General features: G+C 39.5%; 1 protein-coding gene across 1 annotated transcript in view; it reads left to right on the forward strand.

Moving 5' to 3' along the window:
- Positions 1-16875, forward strand: part of DNAH6 (dynein, axonemal, heavy chain 6) — a 337022-nt gene that overhangs the window by 233710 nt on the left and 86437 nt on the right. The window contains exons 60-62 of the mRNA XM_011925684.1: positions 2446-2625; positions 7156-7389; positions 12925-13060. Of these exons, the coding sequence (XP_011781074.1) occupies positions 2446-2625; positions 7156-7389; positions 12925-13060 (550 nt within the window). The remainder of the gene's footprint in view (positions 1-2445; positions 2626-7155; positions 7390-12924; positions 13061-16875) is intronic.

A 16875-nucleotide genomic window follows, 5' to 3' on the forward strand; every position in this document is an offset into this window, starting at 1 on the left:
GCTGGCAGGTGTGCACATGCACACACACACACACACACACACACACACACACACACACACACACCTTCCCATCCTCTGGCCTCCCACTATAGTTATATCCTGATTATAGCTGAACATTAAATGTTAACATTGTCTAAGGGTGAAGATCTGGCTATAAGTATTTGGGGTCTGAGAGGAGAAGGGCTAGGGTCTCAGCATCCAGTGTGCATACAGTCACCCAGTCACTCTGTTTTAGTTCCTTCCTTCCTTCCATCAAAAATCCCTGTTTTACTTTCTCCAAAGGAAATTTCTATTTTTTTCTGCCAGGATGAGAAAGGGACAAACCCCTGGCCGTGGGTGGCATAGGAAGATGACCTAGGGAGTCTTACCACCAATTCTTATTTTAAGCCCTTCGCACTTCCAAGAGTGCTTCTTGCACTAATTCTTAAGCCTTTGAGGAGGATTCTGTTTTATAAATTGGGTGAGTTCGTGGCTATCCACTTTTGCCAGTGTAGGAATCCATTTTTATGGGTGTGCTAAGTCATTGCCACCCTTCTGTCTGCTTTCGAGCTCCCAAAATTCATTGATATTTCCTCTCCCATTCCTCCTATCTTTATGGGTTTACTCTGCATTTTTAAGCCTTTTCCTACAATTTTAATGTAACTTCAGTAGGAAGTAAAGGTAGATACACATGCGATGACTGCCATCTTTATCTATAAGCTGGTTTATTTGTTTTGCAAGAAGCTGCCTTGGAGTCATCCTTTCTATAGAGCAGGGATCAAACTGATCCTTGGCTGCATTTCCTGCCACTTCTTGGCTACAGTTTATATGCCTTTCAACTCTCAGAATCCTTACATAAAAATATGTCTTATATTCTCTCAACATGGCTGAAACCTCAAGTCTGTAGGGCATAATGTCTACGAGTAGTTGCCAAACTCAACAGAGGCATATAGTATTCTAATATTCTTTGGCAAAGAAAAGAAAACGATCCACTTTCCTTCTCTTTAGCCCTGGGTTCTACATTATCAGTGCGTTGTGCTCCCTAAGACATAAAGAATTATTTGTTAGTGGGCCTGCATGATCCACCAACTGCTCCCATATCAACTTTTTTTCTCTACTTGGATTTGAAAGCTTTAGTTGAGTCCCATATTAAGATAGGGGTTTCCTACTCAACTCTGCCCTTTATTTCCCCTTCAGCTCCCTAAGGGGATATTACAGGGAGAGTTTGAACTTCCTGATTCCTGGAAACAGTGTCTGCACTGAATCCTTCCCCTCCCTTTCCTGGTGGGCTGGGGTAAACAGTCTAGACTTATACTCTTTATTATGGTAGGTAGCCACTAGCCATAGGTGGCCGTTGAGCACTTCAAATATGGCTAACCTGAATTAAGATGTGTTGGTAGTATAAAATACACAACAGATTCCAAAGAAACAAAATATCTCAGTAACTTTCACGTGGATTATGTTGATAAAATATTTGGGGTATATTAAAAATATATTATTAAAATTAATGTCACTTATTTTTTATTTTTAATAAATTTAGAAAATGTATGATTATGTGGCTCACATTCTATTTCCATTGAAAAGCACTGGTCTATACAGGAACTTGATGATTCCTTTTAGCTTTGATGGAGCAAATACTGAGCAGTCAGTTCCCTTGATGATTTTTCATGGTCCCTGCTCTAGACCCTTTGACTTTCTAGAGCAAAAGGATCTCCCAACCTAAGGATATCCACCTCTGAAAAACAATGGGGGAAGGGAGGGGAGGCAGGGATAGACAGCAGTAGAAAGAGAGAGAGTAAGAGACACAGAGAAGGGAATCTTGAAGGTCCATTGGGCAGAGGGCTCCCCAGACCCACAAACCCAAAAATGCAGAAAACCAAAAGATTTTGAAAGCATCTCTAACTCACTTAGGATTATAATCCTCCACAAACAACAGCTTCTATCCCATATGTCTATACCTGGGAATACTAGGTAAAGAACAAGAATATTAGTCACCCTTGTTATTCCAGGGAGGGATGTGGTACCACTCACTGCCTCCAAGCCACTCTCTAGTCCCTTCTTTCGGGCATTTTCCTGGGTATCCCTTCTCCTTTCATTCCTTCATTCATTGTGCGAGCCCTGGACTGCTCACAAAGAAGTTCGGGAGCAATTCAGAGTGCTACAATAGTGTGTGCATTGCAGGAGTAACTCAGATTGAGTCTCAGAGATGTGCTCCTTCTATGTTTTCAAAGCTACTTGTATTGCTTGCTGCCCTCTGCCATTCCTAACTCTGGAAGGAAGAAAGGTCAGCTTATTCAGAAGGTCAATGAACTCTGAGACTCAGTCATTCCACCTGGGGACCCCTTACTATAATCACCAACTCATTCTATCCTTGTTTCTTCCCTAGACCTAACTGGATACATTCCAGATGTCCCACTATTTTTCTGGAACAGAGCCCTAAGAATTTGTTATTGTGTGTTTATTCAGATCACTTCTGGTGCCATTAAAACCAGGCTGGAAGAAGCAGAGTCCACTGAGCAAATGATCAATGTGGCTCGTGAGAAGTATCGTCCAGTGGCCACTCAAGGCTCTGTAATTTACTTTGTCATTGCAAGCCTCTCAGAAATAGATCCTATGTACCAGTATTCATTAAAGTATTTTAAACAGGTAAGTGTGTTCTTGTTGTTAATGAAAGTCATCTCTTTGGCCTCCATTACACCGTTGAATTACTTCTTGCCTCACACAAGCCATAAGTCTAGTTATCAGGTAGAATCTCCCAGGTGCACACATGGTTCAAGAGTGGTTCCAGTCAGGCATGGTGGCTCACACCTGTAATCCCAGCACTTTGGGAGGCCGAGGTGGGTGGATCACCTGAGGTCAGGAGTTACCCTGGCCAACATGGGGAAATCCCATCTCTACTAAAAATACAAAAATTAGCCAGGCATGGTGGCGGGTGCCTGTAATCCCAGCTACTCGGGAGGCTGGAGCAGGAGAATTGCTTGAACCCAGGGGGTGGATGTTTCAGTGAGCCAAGATCGTGCCACTGTACTCCAGCCTGGGTGACAGAGCAAGACTCTGTCTCAAAAAAAAATTTAAAAATTTTTTAAAAAGAGTGATTTCACCAGCCCTTCCAAAGATGCAGTTTTTAGAATAGAGTTAGTGATTATTATATATATGTGTGTGTGTGTATACATAAAATTTAGAATTTTTTTAAATATTTGATTGCCCAGTATGCACAGAACACTGTAGAGGAAGAGAAGAAAGCTGCTTTGCAAGTTTCATTTGCTCCTGACTTCCTCAACTAACTAGCATGCTTGTTTTCCTTCATGCCTGCCTTTCTTTCTTAAGAGTCACATCTCTGTCCCATTTCTTTAGACATCCTCTGCAGTAATCTAGATTCCTTTCCACTGTTAGTGTTTTTTGTTGTATCTCAAGTTCGAACAGCACTGACCTTAACCAAATTGGTTTATGTATCTTTTATTTCCCAAACCTTTTATGCAACAACCTGTCCCTCTTCCTTCCGTGCGCCCACTTTTGACTTAGAGGGATCTCTTTCCTTTGTTCCTGTCCCACTTTCACCATATAACTATGAGACTCTTGTTTTATTTCACCCTCTCTTCTTTATCTCATATTCACAGTTGAATTTCATCTGCTGTCTCATGAGTAGGATGTTTTCACTCCTTATCCTCTTTGTAGCAGCATTCATTTTTTCCAAAAGCAAATTCAATGCCACAAAGCTTCAGTAGGCAATGTCAATTTTGCTAAAGACTTCCAGGGAAGATGGAGAGTTTGCATTACTCACTACACAACAAGACTTACCAAGCATCTGCATCAGAGGTTCTCTCCAGAGGTTCACTCCAGAGGTTCTCTCAGGTGCCAGTGACCTCCTCTCAGCCCACCCGACCACAGCCTCCCTGGCTCAGTCTTCCCATCAGCTCCTACTCCCTCTTGGCAGTGCTATCTCCTTTTCTGGGCAAAACAGTTTAACTTACTCTCACTTTTCTGTTCATCCATGCTTATACCCTACCCATGACATAACTCAGTCAACAAAGGCCTCTCCCTCCATACATGCCACTCAGTAGAAAACAGTGGAGAATAGTTAACATAAAGCTCTTTCCCTGCAACACATCTCTATTTCCTGTTATATGCCCCTGTGTAGTCAATGCTGGCTCACACACCTGGAAGCCAGGCCAGTCTAGGCCTAGTGTTTTCAAAACACTGTTCCACAGACCTAGGTCCTAAATGAATTTTCACAGATATTGCCCATCAACACAATTTAGACTCTATAGCCTGGAATTCAAAGCCACATCCAGCCTGTCCCTGTTTCATCTCTCCAGTCACATTTCTCACAACTCCTGTGCAACAGCCAAATTGATCCATTTACATTCCCAAGACTAACTGGATGCTTTTGTGTTTCTGACACTCCCTCTGTTTGGAATGCCCTTCCTCCCAACCCAAATGCCACCTTCTCCACCAAAGCCTGCTACTGGGGCTGCAAAAATCTAGAGGCTGACTGGAATGAACATCCGAAATGGCTGACTCACATGGCTGGGCTGTCACCTATGGCACCTGCAGTGGCCTGTCCATGTGGCTTGGGTTTCTCACTGCAGGGCAACTGGGTTCCAAGAGGGCCTCTCCCCAAAGTAAATGTTCAAAGAAACCAAGATGGGAGCTCTAGGACTTCTGACCTAACCTTGGATTTCATGCAACATCAATTTGGCTACAGTCTATTGGTCAATCAAATCACTAGGATAGTCCATGTTTGAGAGAAGGGGATTTAGACTCCACCTCTCAATGGGAAGAGTAGCAAACAGTTTCAGCAGTCTTCATCCAAAACATTTGATATGCTTCATCTGGCATAATGTTATCCCACGTTGCCTTATGTGGTTGGCTTCTCTCTCCTGCTGGAGCCTGAACTCCCAGGAGGCAAAAATGAAGCCTTACCCATCCCATATCCCCAATGGTGCTTAGCGCCACATAATGCTCATGAGTGTTTCATCAATGAAGAGTCTGTTTTGATCTCTGCATATAACATTCCAACAATTCTTCTTGAACTTCAAATGGTCAAACAATTCTTATGACAGCTTGATTTTTTCTCTAGAGGTCTTATTTAGTACCCTTGATAATGGTTGGAGGTCCAGGAACACTTTCTGTTTCCAGGAGAGAATGGAAATGAGGAATTGAAAGACATGAGAGTCAAGTTGTTTAGATAGGCCTGGGCTGTCTTTCAACAAGATGTTCATTTTAGCAGCCTTTAAAAGCCATCTGTGCTGGGTTCAAACCTCAATTCCTAGAGGCAAGAGTTTGGGTTCTCACATCTCTGCTCCCTTCCTTTAGTTGACAGGTATTAACCCAAGCAAAATAAGGATTACCAAATCCTGTAATGCCACCTAAATGACTTTTTGATAATACTTTTCTTATCCTGGGTGTTTTGGAATTTATGCTCTTCAAGGTTTTAAAATCTCCTTCAAGAAATAAAAGTGAAAAGGCCCTAGAATATCTTGGGCTGAAAGTAAAAGCGATACAGGATGAATCATCAAAGCTCTGGAGTTCTACAGATTAGAAGGGAAACCAGAAATCCAAAGCATATTTGTAGATGACAGTCTTGGCCAGGATACCCTCTACCAAACCCATTTCACAGTGAAATTCTTTAGAGAATTTTGAGATTTACCAGTTGTATTTTGGTACCATATTTATCACATATTCACTGGGCTTTAACCTCTATGCTTCTTGCCTGGTTGTTAAAGAGGGCTGAGTCCTCTTTTCTCCTGAGTGTGTTAAAACAACACTCTATTACCCTTGTCAACCAAACTTTCAGGAGAATCAACAAGGACTTTCCCAATTCCCTATAATAATTGTAGGCTTCCTCTAAGCGCTTTTAACATAGGGGAATTGAGACCTATTTTGGTGAGGAGACTGACACAATCAGGCCCTTTCCCTTTGTGCTCCATCCTATTAGTAGAAGAGGTGGGTAGGAGAGGCCTGCACAGCCTCAGCACAGTTATTTCTAGGAAGAAGTAGAGGACACGTCTTGACCCTAATCTGCTTTGGTCCTTAGCGGGCTTCTAGCTGCCAGCCTGTTTTGATCGGTCTGCCCTCACCATGAACATATATCTTGATCCCAGGGATTGGGCAGGTACTACCTCACTTCCCACTTTACCCCTCAGACTGTGGATCCTGAGACCACAAACACATGCTCCTCGGGGCCCTGATGGGACTTCCCTGAGTCTCTGCTGCAAGATCCCTCCTTGCTCCATGACTTCCATGGAAGGCCACACATTCAGGTTCTGCTCAACTTCCTCACACAGCTTGGGACCTTTAAAAATTTTTGATCTTCCTTCCACTCCACTTAGAAGTTGCAGAAAATGGGTAGGACTACATCAGGCCTCATCCCTCAATGCCACCATCTCTACTGCCTTACCAGTATCTTTATAATATGGGGCACCTTTGCAGTAGTGATTCTCCTTTCAAAATTTACAGGTAGGAAACAGGGTAGAAATCTCCTTTAAAATCACCAAAATCAGTTTCTCTTAAATTTCAAGGAAAATTCTAGCACATTATTTCTACACCCTAAGAATTATCTTGGGGAAGTGCTAAGCAATAAACATGAGCTTACCTTGCTCTTACATCTCTCACCCCAAAATACAGGGTTTATCAAATCTGGGTTGAAGATGTTAAAAAAAACTGGTCCTGCCAGCTCACCTCCATTTTCCAAAGTTTCATGTCTCATATCAAGATGATGCTTTTGAATATTGTCAAGAACTTGACATTAGTCCATTTCTTAAAAATAGGAGAGAAAGGGGAGTGTAGAAAACAAATATCATATATCACTTTGGGATGAATTCTAGACTTTTTCATAGTACAGTAAGTCCTCACTTAATGTTGAGGATAGGTTCTTGGAAACTGTGACTTTGTTAAGCAAAATGACATATAATGAAACCAATTTTTTTGGTCTCATCAGTGTAATAGCAAAATGACTTTGAATGCAAGATTGTTCATAATTCAAAGACCTGCTGTGCATAATTCCACTTAAAGTCTCAGTTTCCAAGAACCTATCGGCCACATTGAGGACTTACTGTATTCATCTCCCATGCTGCCGTTTACTCACTGAATGCAAACAAGGGAGACAGAGATTTTTTTCTTCTCTACAGAGAATGAATTAAATCAGAGACATTGATAGAGCTCTCTTTCACACAGTTGTTCAACACCACCATTGAAACTTCTGTAAAGATGGACAATCTACAACAGCGCCTGGACATACTACTAGAACAAACTCTCCTAACTGCTTATGTCAACGTTTCAAGAGGACTTTTTGAACAACATAAACTCATCTACAGCTTTATGCTCTGTGTTGAGATGATGCGTCAGCAAGGAACCCTAACTGATGCTGAATGGAATTTCTTTCTCCGAGGTTCTGCAGGATTGGAAAAGGTACCTGATTCTCATTTGGATGATGATTCATATGGTCTGGCTGTGGCCCCACCCAAATCTCATTTTGAGTTGTAGCTACCATAATTCCCATGTGCTATAGGATGGACCTGGTGGGAGATAACTGAATCAGGGGGCAGTTTCCCCATACTGTTCTCGTGGTAGTGAATAAGTCTCATGAGACCTGATGGTTTTATAAGGGGAATCCCCTTTCTCTTTGTTTTCATTCTCTCTCGCCTGCTGCCATGTAAGATGTGCCTTTTACCTTCTGCCATGATTGTGAGGCATCCCTAGTCACATGGAACTGTGAGTCAATTAAACCTCTTTTTCCTTATAAATTACCCATTCTCAGCTATGTCTTCATCAGCAGCATGAAAACAGAATAATACTGTGATCGTTATTCTAGATAGAGCCCACAAGCACCTACCAGTGCTCGGTGGTGACTCTGGTTGCTGAAGGCCATACATTTGGCTGTGTGGCCCAGTGGAGGGGAATTGAGGTCAGGAGGCACATGTTATAACTCAGCTCTGCCTCCAACTAACTGTATAATGTATCATTTAGCCTCTGTATGGAGCACTATCCTCACCTATAGAAAAGGAATGTTGGGAGTAACCAATGAGCTAATAGAAGTGAACATGTTTTGAAAAGCTGACCCTCTTACAAATGTAAAGAGTAAAAATCCAGTAAAAGTTGCAATTCACAGACTTAGCAATAGTTTTTTTAAAAAACCATGACCCTCTCTTGCCTGGAGATACATCTCATTATAAAGCATGGGAAGTGACAAAATGACTTGATTGTCACCTTCTGTAATACTGTAAAACGAGTTCTGCTGCAGTTCCCTTCTTCGTGTTCATCTGCTTGTCCTGCTTGCTCCAGTCCCTTAAACTGGCCTAACCCACACATGTACCACAAAGCTAGTGGCCCACAGAGGTGAGCCCCTAAACCTTGCCTACAATTTGGTCTCTGCTCCACTCTAAATTCTTGGCTCTGTCCAACTCTGCAAGTCTCAAGTCCTGTCCTTGGCCCCTGCAGACCTGACATCTGCACCTGTTTGCCAGTATTTGAACCCCAGTGTATCACTAGGAGGTTGAACCTGATGCTTTTATTTGACTCGCAGCACCCCATGCTCCCAGAAAAAGTCCAGACAAGACGTCTCCACCAGATGTTCCTTCCTCCCTGACCCCCATCCATCTTGCATACACACATATTCTGTGACTCCTCTCTTAATGTGTCTTATCCTTGTAATCATAGTTCATATTCACAGAGAGCTTTCTATGTGTTTTATGTATATCAATTCCCTTATTCCTCTCAGTATTCTTCTTAGGTAATTTCCTAATTTGTATCTCTAGTCTATGATAAGATAGTTAGGCACAGGAAGGTTAAGTAACTTGTCCTGATCACACACTTAATAGGACCTGGAACCAGGATTTGAACACTTGCAGTCTATAAAGCCTGCTCTCTTAGCCAGTTCACTCTACTGCTGACTGTTAGCCGCTCAGCCAGGCCCTGCCCTGTGTGCTTCGCCCTTCCTTCCTCACTGCAGCCTTGTCAACAGCTCTTCTTACAGTTTTCTCACACAGAGACTCAAAGAGTTAAAGAGCTTTCCAAAATCACACTAGTGCATGACACAGTCTGATTCAAACCTGTGTCTGAGCTCCTAAAGCCCATGTCCATTCCAACACCACCTACTTCTCATGAACAGCATATTTTGAAAAGTTTAAAATATGTTTTAAATACCATCAAACTCAAAACTTAAAATTACCATAGTCAGAAACTTCTCTGAATTATTTTTAATTAAACTGTCTTTTTCCTTATGGTAGACATAAGGAAATTGGAAGGATTCTTGACTAATAATTATTTTTAGAAATGTATTTGGGGGCATATTTTATATGGTCACTTCATTTGACATTTTGACACTAGTATTTTCTATTTTTATCGTAAGTGCTACATTGTTTTTTGCTACATTTATTAGGATCTAAATTAGATTTTCTGGAATAACCTTGGAAACCAACTTCCATACATAAAACTTTTTCTGTGGAAAAATGTGCACTGAGTTCCAAACACCTAAGACAAGATTGTGTCATTATGCAAGGAGATGGTATAACAAAAGGGCTCTGGAAGAGACCTAGAAAGAATAAAAGATGAGTGTCCAGGATGGGAGGAGAGAGAGGAAGGAGATACATGCCCCGTGGAATCTGGAGTTGACTGGATGCACTAGATAAAGAAAATCCAGATGAGCAAAACATAGATTTCTAGAAGGTCGCAACAACAAAAGGCAGGGGGAGATGCTGTCGTCTGCAGCTGGAGACTGGCTGGTGTGAGCAGAAGTAGGCATTTCCAGGATTGAACCACAACAGTTAGAATTTAGGGACAAATAGAAACAACTGGAACCAATACACAAAGCCTCAAGCATCTGCAGGTTTCTATTACATGTGGACAAGGTAAATGGATTTCTGCAAATTGAGGTCTCCAGGCTATTCTCATTGGTTATATTCAGTCTGTACAACTAATGTTTTTAAACGATGATATTTTAAACAGGGGTGTCCAGTCTTTTGGCTTCCTTTGGCCACATTGGAAGAAGAATTGTCTGGGGCCACACATAAAATACACTAACACTAATGATAGCTGATGAACTTTTTAAAAAATCGCAAAAGAAAAAATCTCATAAGGTTTTAAGAAAGTTTACGAATTCGTGTTGGTCCACATTCAAAACCGTCCTAGGCTGCATGTGGCCTGTGGACCATGGGTTAGACAAACATTTTTTAAAGCATTTTCTCTTAATGCTAGGAATCCAAAAAATGATGCTAGCATGTAATAATAGCATAACCAGAAAACTTTACATGATATCTATTTCCTGGAAAATTCATTAAAATTTGCGCAGAGACCAGTGATTTGTTTTACACATTATTGTTAGAGATCAAAATATAGCAAAACCACTCCGAATTCTGCATTAGATATTTGTAAATGCCTGTGAACATTAACTAATCTAAGAGTCTTTGAGGGGTTTGTCTAGGATCAAGATGTAACACAGGGAAATGCCACTTCCAGCATGACAGTGTGAGGGTCTTCACGTGCCTGCTCCCCAGCAAAACTGTTGAAAATTATGTAAGGATCATTTAAAGTATCTGGAAATGGTCCCAGGCACATACAGCAAATGAATAAACATTTATTTGAGATAATTTATTAGAGGCTCAGTAAGGACAGCAAGAGTCTGTGGTCTTTGAACCTAGACCCACTGCCTCCCTTCCTGCTCCCAGCTTAGTGAGATAGGAACTACACTCCAGACCAATGCAGCTAAGAGCACAGGGCTCCTGCCTACTCCCCACTGCCAGTTAAAGGGCCGTATTCCTGAGAAAGACAGGACATCAGCATTTCTCATCCTGCCCACAGCTACCTACTGCTGAAGCTAAGTTCCAGTTGAGTGCAACCAAAAGGTGGGGCTGCCTTCTTCCACCCAGCCCCCACTGGGGAGACTGAGGCTTCATGTTTGGTGCAGCATCACGGTTGTCCCAGCTCCTAAGATAGTAGTTCATCAATGGCAGAGGCAAGCTGAGGAGACCTGAGGCTACTGTCTTACCATCCATGGTGTACTCAGCTCCTGGAATATGCCTCTGTGAAAAGTGCAACATTGTCATGCCCCTGGCTTGGAGACTTTGCCTGAATGGGAGAAGCAACCCATAAAACTGATAGTTCCTTATCTCCTCACAGAGTAACTGACTTCATTTCCAACACAGTATGGAAAAGTTTAAGCCTAATGATGCTCTCTAAAACAATGAAGGTTGTAGTGAAAGGCAATTGAAAGGAAACTGATGGAATTGCCGGACAGAGAGACAACGCTATAAGCCAGCTGGTTTGCCAGAGATTAGGAGAAGGCACTGAAGCCTGCCAAAGACCAGAAGAAAACCCAAACACTGACCTTAGCAACTCCTTCAAAGGGGCCCAAATTTGAATGTTTTAGTCTGAGGAGAAATTTATGTCCCCAAGAGCATTGTTAAAAACATTAGAGCAATCAGCCCACAATTAGTGGTGCTTAACAGCTAGATGCAGTCAAGGAAAGAAACTATCAAAAAGAGCCCTGAGAAAGCTATGAACATCCCAGGGTAACTGTGGGCATTCCCAAGGCTGCACCCCTTGAGGAGCAACATTAGAGGCTTAATGTTGTGCAGGGGTTGTGGGGAGACTCCACTAAAATAATCCAGTCAGTTATTAAACAAATAAGCAACTAACAGTAAGAAGCCTTTGGGGAAAGGGTGCATGCTCAGAGTTGCTACAGTGCATTACAGGTTGAGTATTCCTTAATTCAAGATGCCTGGGCCCAGAAGCATTTCAGATTTGGGGTTTTTTCAGTTTTTGGAATACTTCCATTATACTTACTGGTTAGACATATGTCTGCACAAAAAGTTGGACACGAATATTCATAACAGCATTGTTTATACTAGTGAAAAGGTGGAAATGTCCAAATGTCCAATAACCCAAATGTCCATCAACTGATATGTAAATAAAATGTGGTATATTTATACAATGGAATATTATTCAACCATAAGAAGGAATGAAGTACTGATAATGTGCTACAACATGGATGAAACTTGAAAACACTAAGCTAAGAAGTCTGTCACAAAAGCCCACATATTATATAATTTGATTTACATGAAGTGTCCATAATAGGCAAATATATAGAGACAGTAAGTAGTTTAGCAGTTGCTTAGGGCTCAAGGGATGGGATTAACGGGGAGTAATGGCTAATGGGCGCACAGTATCTTTTTGAAGAAATTAAATGTTCTAAATTGTGATGGTGGGTGTACACATCTGTGAATATACTGAAATCATTAGATTATATGCTTCAAATGGATGAATTGCTTAGTATGTGAATTGTATCTCAATAAACCTGCTTTTAAATGTAGTAAGGAACTTTGGGCAAATATTCAGGAAATTTTGAAGAACTAGTTTCAGTCTTACAATCACAGTTATTTCTCTGTCTCTTTTAAAACCGTTTACCCACATGTAAGTGCTTCACGGAATATTGCCAAATGGCATAACACTTCTCCCAGAAGTTTCTGAGAATATCTAAAATAATTAGACAAACACTTACCAGAGCTGGAATAAGGTTGCCATTTGTCTTGCTACTGATACTGCTCCATACTCAGCTTTCTCTGTCTCCTAGGGGTGAGAACATCTGGTAATCTGATTTGGAGACTCGTTCTCTAGAGAAAAATTATTAACCACAGGAATATTTGGCGAGTGGGGAAAGATTGGTGTGGGGTGTTGGAAAACAGGCTGAAAGTAGCAGATTTAATTGATCAACTTTGTTTTCTGTAAATGTCAATCTGAAAAGTTTTTAGCAGCTGTACTTCTGTGTAAAGGTCCACAATTAGAATTGTTTCAACACCGTTTCTATTTCACCATATTGTACTACTTGTCCTAGGAAAACAGTTATTTTAACATACTATTAGAGCTTGATTTTTCACTTGGACAAAGTGAAAGTATATTTTGTGATTGCCTTTGTGAATTGTTATTCATTTTCTTTCTGTCTTCAAATAGGAACGCCCACCTAAGCCTGAAGCTCCCTGGCTACTTACTGCTACGTGGTTCGCTTGCTGTGACTTGGAAGAATCATTTCCAGTTTTTCATGGACTTACCCAAAATATATTGTCACATCCTATTTCCATACGCTTAGGTAATGTGACAAAAAGAACCTGCTGAGGAGGCTTATAAACAGGCTCTTGAATCGTAATCTTAATGTTTTCTTTAACCTCTTCTGCAATGTCAATATTTTTCACTAGGAACTTCCTTCATTTCTAAGAAACTGTAAATTATTTGTTTTCACAATTTCTTGAGTAGAATGCTTGGCCCATGAATTTTCAGTATTTCATGTTTACTTTACATGTGTGTGTGTGTGTATCTATATACTTTATATAGATACACACACATATTTTATGTATATATGTGAGAATATAAACATACATTCATGTATTGCTTTAGCTATATCCCATAGGTTTTTTTTTTTAACTTTTTATTGAAGGATAACATAAATCCAGAAAAAGGCACAAATCAAAATTATACAGTTTGATTAACTATCACAAACTGTAGATTTATTTATGAACCATCACTGAGAGTAAGAAATAGAACAGTACCAGCATCCCAGAATCCCCTTATTCTCTCTCACTTCTCTTTCTCAGAGGTAACAACTACTCTGAATTATAATATTCTGTATTAATTTTTCCCTACAAGTTTTAATATATAGCCCTTTCAATTCTAAAACTACACTTACTAGTTCAAAGCCATTTTAGGATTTAGGGGACCATCTTTTTTTGTTTATAATTTAATTACATTATGGAAATTATACTCATGGTTTTCATGAAATTGACTCTTTGGAATTATATACACTTCCTTTGCAGCCTGGTGCATGTTTTGTTTATATAAAATATTCCATGCATGTCATTTCTTGAATGCAAGGCTCCATATGTGACCTTTAGCTCAAACTTACTAATTGTGGTATTTATCTTACTAACGTTCTTATACTGGATCTGTCAGATTCTAAGAGAGCTATATTAAGATATACCACTATGATTGGCAACTTCCCTTTGTAATTTTGGAATTTTTCCCATTATACTTTGTGAAACTATGCCAGTATATAAAATAGGTTTAGAGTTAAGTTCTTAGTAATTATTCCTTTTTATTAAATAATATATCCCTCTTTACTCTGAATAATGCTTTTTGCCTTAAATATATTTCCTTTTTAATGTATTATTTTTATTTTTGTTAATCAGGGAGTACATGTGCAGGTTTCTTACATGGGTATATTGCATGCTGGGGAAGTTTGGGCTTCTAATGATCTCGTTGCCCAGGTAGTGAACATAGAACTCAATAAGCAGATTTTCAACCCTTGCTGCCTCCCTCCATCTCCTCCTTTGGAGTCCTCAGTGTCTATTGTTCCCACTTTTATGTCTTTGTGTACCCAATGTTTAGCTCCCACTTATAAGTGAGACCATACAGTATTTGGATTTTCTTTGTTAATTCACTTAGGACAATGGCCTCCAGCTGCATCCATGTTGCTGTAAAGGACATAATGTCATTCTTTCTATGGTTGCATAGTATTCCATGTATATATGTACCACATTTTCTTTGTCCAGTTCACTGTTGATGGGAACCTAGGGTGATTCCATGTCTTGTTGTTGTAAATAGTGCTGTGATAAACATATGAGTGCAGGTGTCTTTTGGTAGAATGATTTGTTTTCCTTTGGGTATATACCCAGTAATGGGATTGTAGGTCAAACATTAGTTCTATTTTTGGCTTTTTGAGAAATTTCTAAACTGCTTTTCACAGAGGCTGAACTAGTTTATATTCTCAGCAGCAGAATGTAAGCATTCTCTTTTCTCCACAATCTTGCCAAAATCTTTTTTTTTTTTTTACTTTTTAATAATAGGCATTCTCACTGGTGTAAGATGGTAATTCATTGTGGTTTTGATTTGCATTTCTCTGATGATTAGTCATGTTGAGTACTTTTTCATATGTTTGTTGGCAGCTTTATGTCTTCTTTAGAAAAGTGTCTATTCATGTTCTTTGCCCACTTTATAATGGGCTTATTTACTTTTTATTGATTTGTTTAACTTCTTTATAGATTCTAAATGTTAGTTCTTTGTAGGATGCATAATTTGCAAATATATTCTCCCATTCTCTACATTGTACTCAGTTGATATTTTATTTTGCTATGCAGAAGCTCTTTAGTTTAAATCCCATTTGTCTATTTTTTATTTTGTTGCATTTGCTTTTGGACTCTTCATCATAAATACTTTGCCTAGGCCAATGTCTAGAAGAGTATTTCCTATGTTTTCTTCTAGGATTTTCATAGTTTGAGGTTTTTCTTCAACCTTGAGTTAATTTTTGTATATGGTGAGAAGTAAGGGGTCCAGTTTCATTCCTCTGCATATGGTTAACCAGTTTTTCCAGCTCATTTATTGAATAGAATATTCTTTCCACATTATTTTTGTTCACTTTGTCAAAGATCAGTTGGTTGTAGGTGTGTGACTTTGTTTCAGGGGTCTCTGTTCTGTTCCATCGGTCCACGTGTCTACTTTTGTACCAGTACCATGTTAGTTTGGTTACGGTAGTCTTGTAGTATATTTACATGTTGGATAATGTGATGCCTCTGGCTTTGTTCTTTTTTACTAGGATTGCCTTGGCTATTTGGGCACATTTTTTGTTTCCTATGAATTTTAGAATAGTGTTTCCTAATTCTATGGAAAATGACATTGGTAATTTGATAGGAATAGCATTAAATCTGTAGATTGCTTTGGATAGCATAGTCATTTTAACGATATTGATTCTTCCAACCCATAAGTGTAGGATGTTTTTCCATTTGTTTGTTTCATCCTTTCTTTTGGCAGTGTTTTATAGTTACTCTTATAGAGATCTTTCACTTCCTTGGTTAGATGTATTCCTCAATATTTTTGTGGCTATTTTAAATGGGATTGCATTCTTTATTTGTTTCTCAGCTTAAACATTATTATCCTAAGGATTTGACACCTAAACCTGATAAATGACTTCAACAAAGTCTTATGATATAAAACGAATGTACAAAAATCCTTAGGATTCTCTAGGGACAGAATCATATTGTTAGTGAAGAAAGATAATTTGACTTCCTCTTTTCCTATTTGAATAAATTTCTTTCTCCTGCCTGATTGCTTTGGCTAAGACTTCCAGTACTATGTTGAATAGGAGTGGTGAGAGTAGACATCTATGTTTTTTTCCAGTTCTTACGGGGGAATGCTTCCAGCTTTTGGCTGTGCGTTTGTCATTGATGGCTCTCATTATTTTGAGGTATGTTCCTTTGATGCCTAGTTTGTTGAGGATTTTTATCATAAAGGGATGTTGAGTTTTATCAAATGCTTTTCCTCATCTATTGAGGTGATCATATGGTTTTTGTTTTTAGTCCTGTTTATGATGTGAATCACATTTATTGATTTGTATATGTTGAATCAATCATCCTGGCATCCCAGGAATAAGGCTCACTTGATTATGATGAATTAACTTTTTTCAATGCTGCTGGATTCAGTTTGTTAGCATTTTGCTGAAGATTTTTTAGTCTATTTTTGAGTCTATTTTCATCAGGGATATCAGCCTTTAGTTTTCTTTTCTTTCTATGTCTGTGCCAGATATTTGTATCAGGATGATGCTAGCTTCATAGAATGAGATAGTGAGGAGTCCCTCCTCCTCAATTTTTTGGATTAGTTTCAGTGGAATTGATACCAGCTCTTCTTTGTACATCTGGTACAATTTGGTTGTCCAGGGCTTTTTTATTTTCTGTTGGTTGGTTTTTTGGTAGGTTTTTATTCCTGATTGAATTTCATTACTCATGATTAGTCTGTTCCGGATTTTTGTTTTTTTCTGGTTCAATCTTGGGAGGTTGTGTGTTTCCAGGAATTGATCCATTTCTCTAGATTTTTCTAGTTCATGTGCATAGAAATGCTCATCATAATACCCTCTGAGGA

Source organism: Colobus angolensis, unplaced genomic scaffold, assembly GCF_000951035.1.
Source record: "Colobus angolensis palliatus isolate OR3802 unplaced genomic scaffold, Cang.pa_1.0 Scaffold118, whole genome shotgun sequence".
NCBI classification, from domain to species: Eukaryota; Metazoa; Chordata; class Mammalia; order Primates; family Cercopithecidae; genus Colobus; species Colobus angolensis.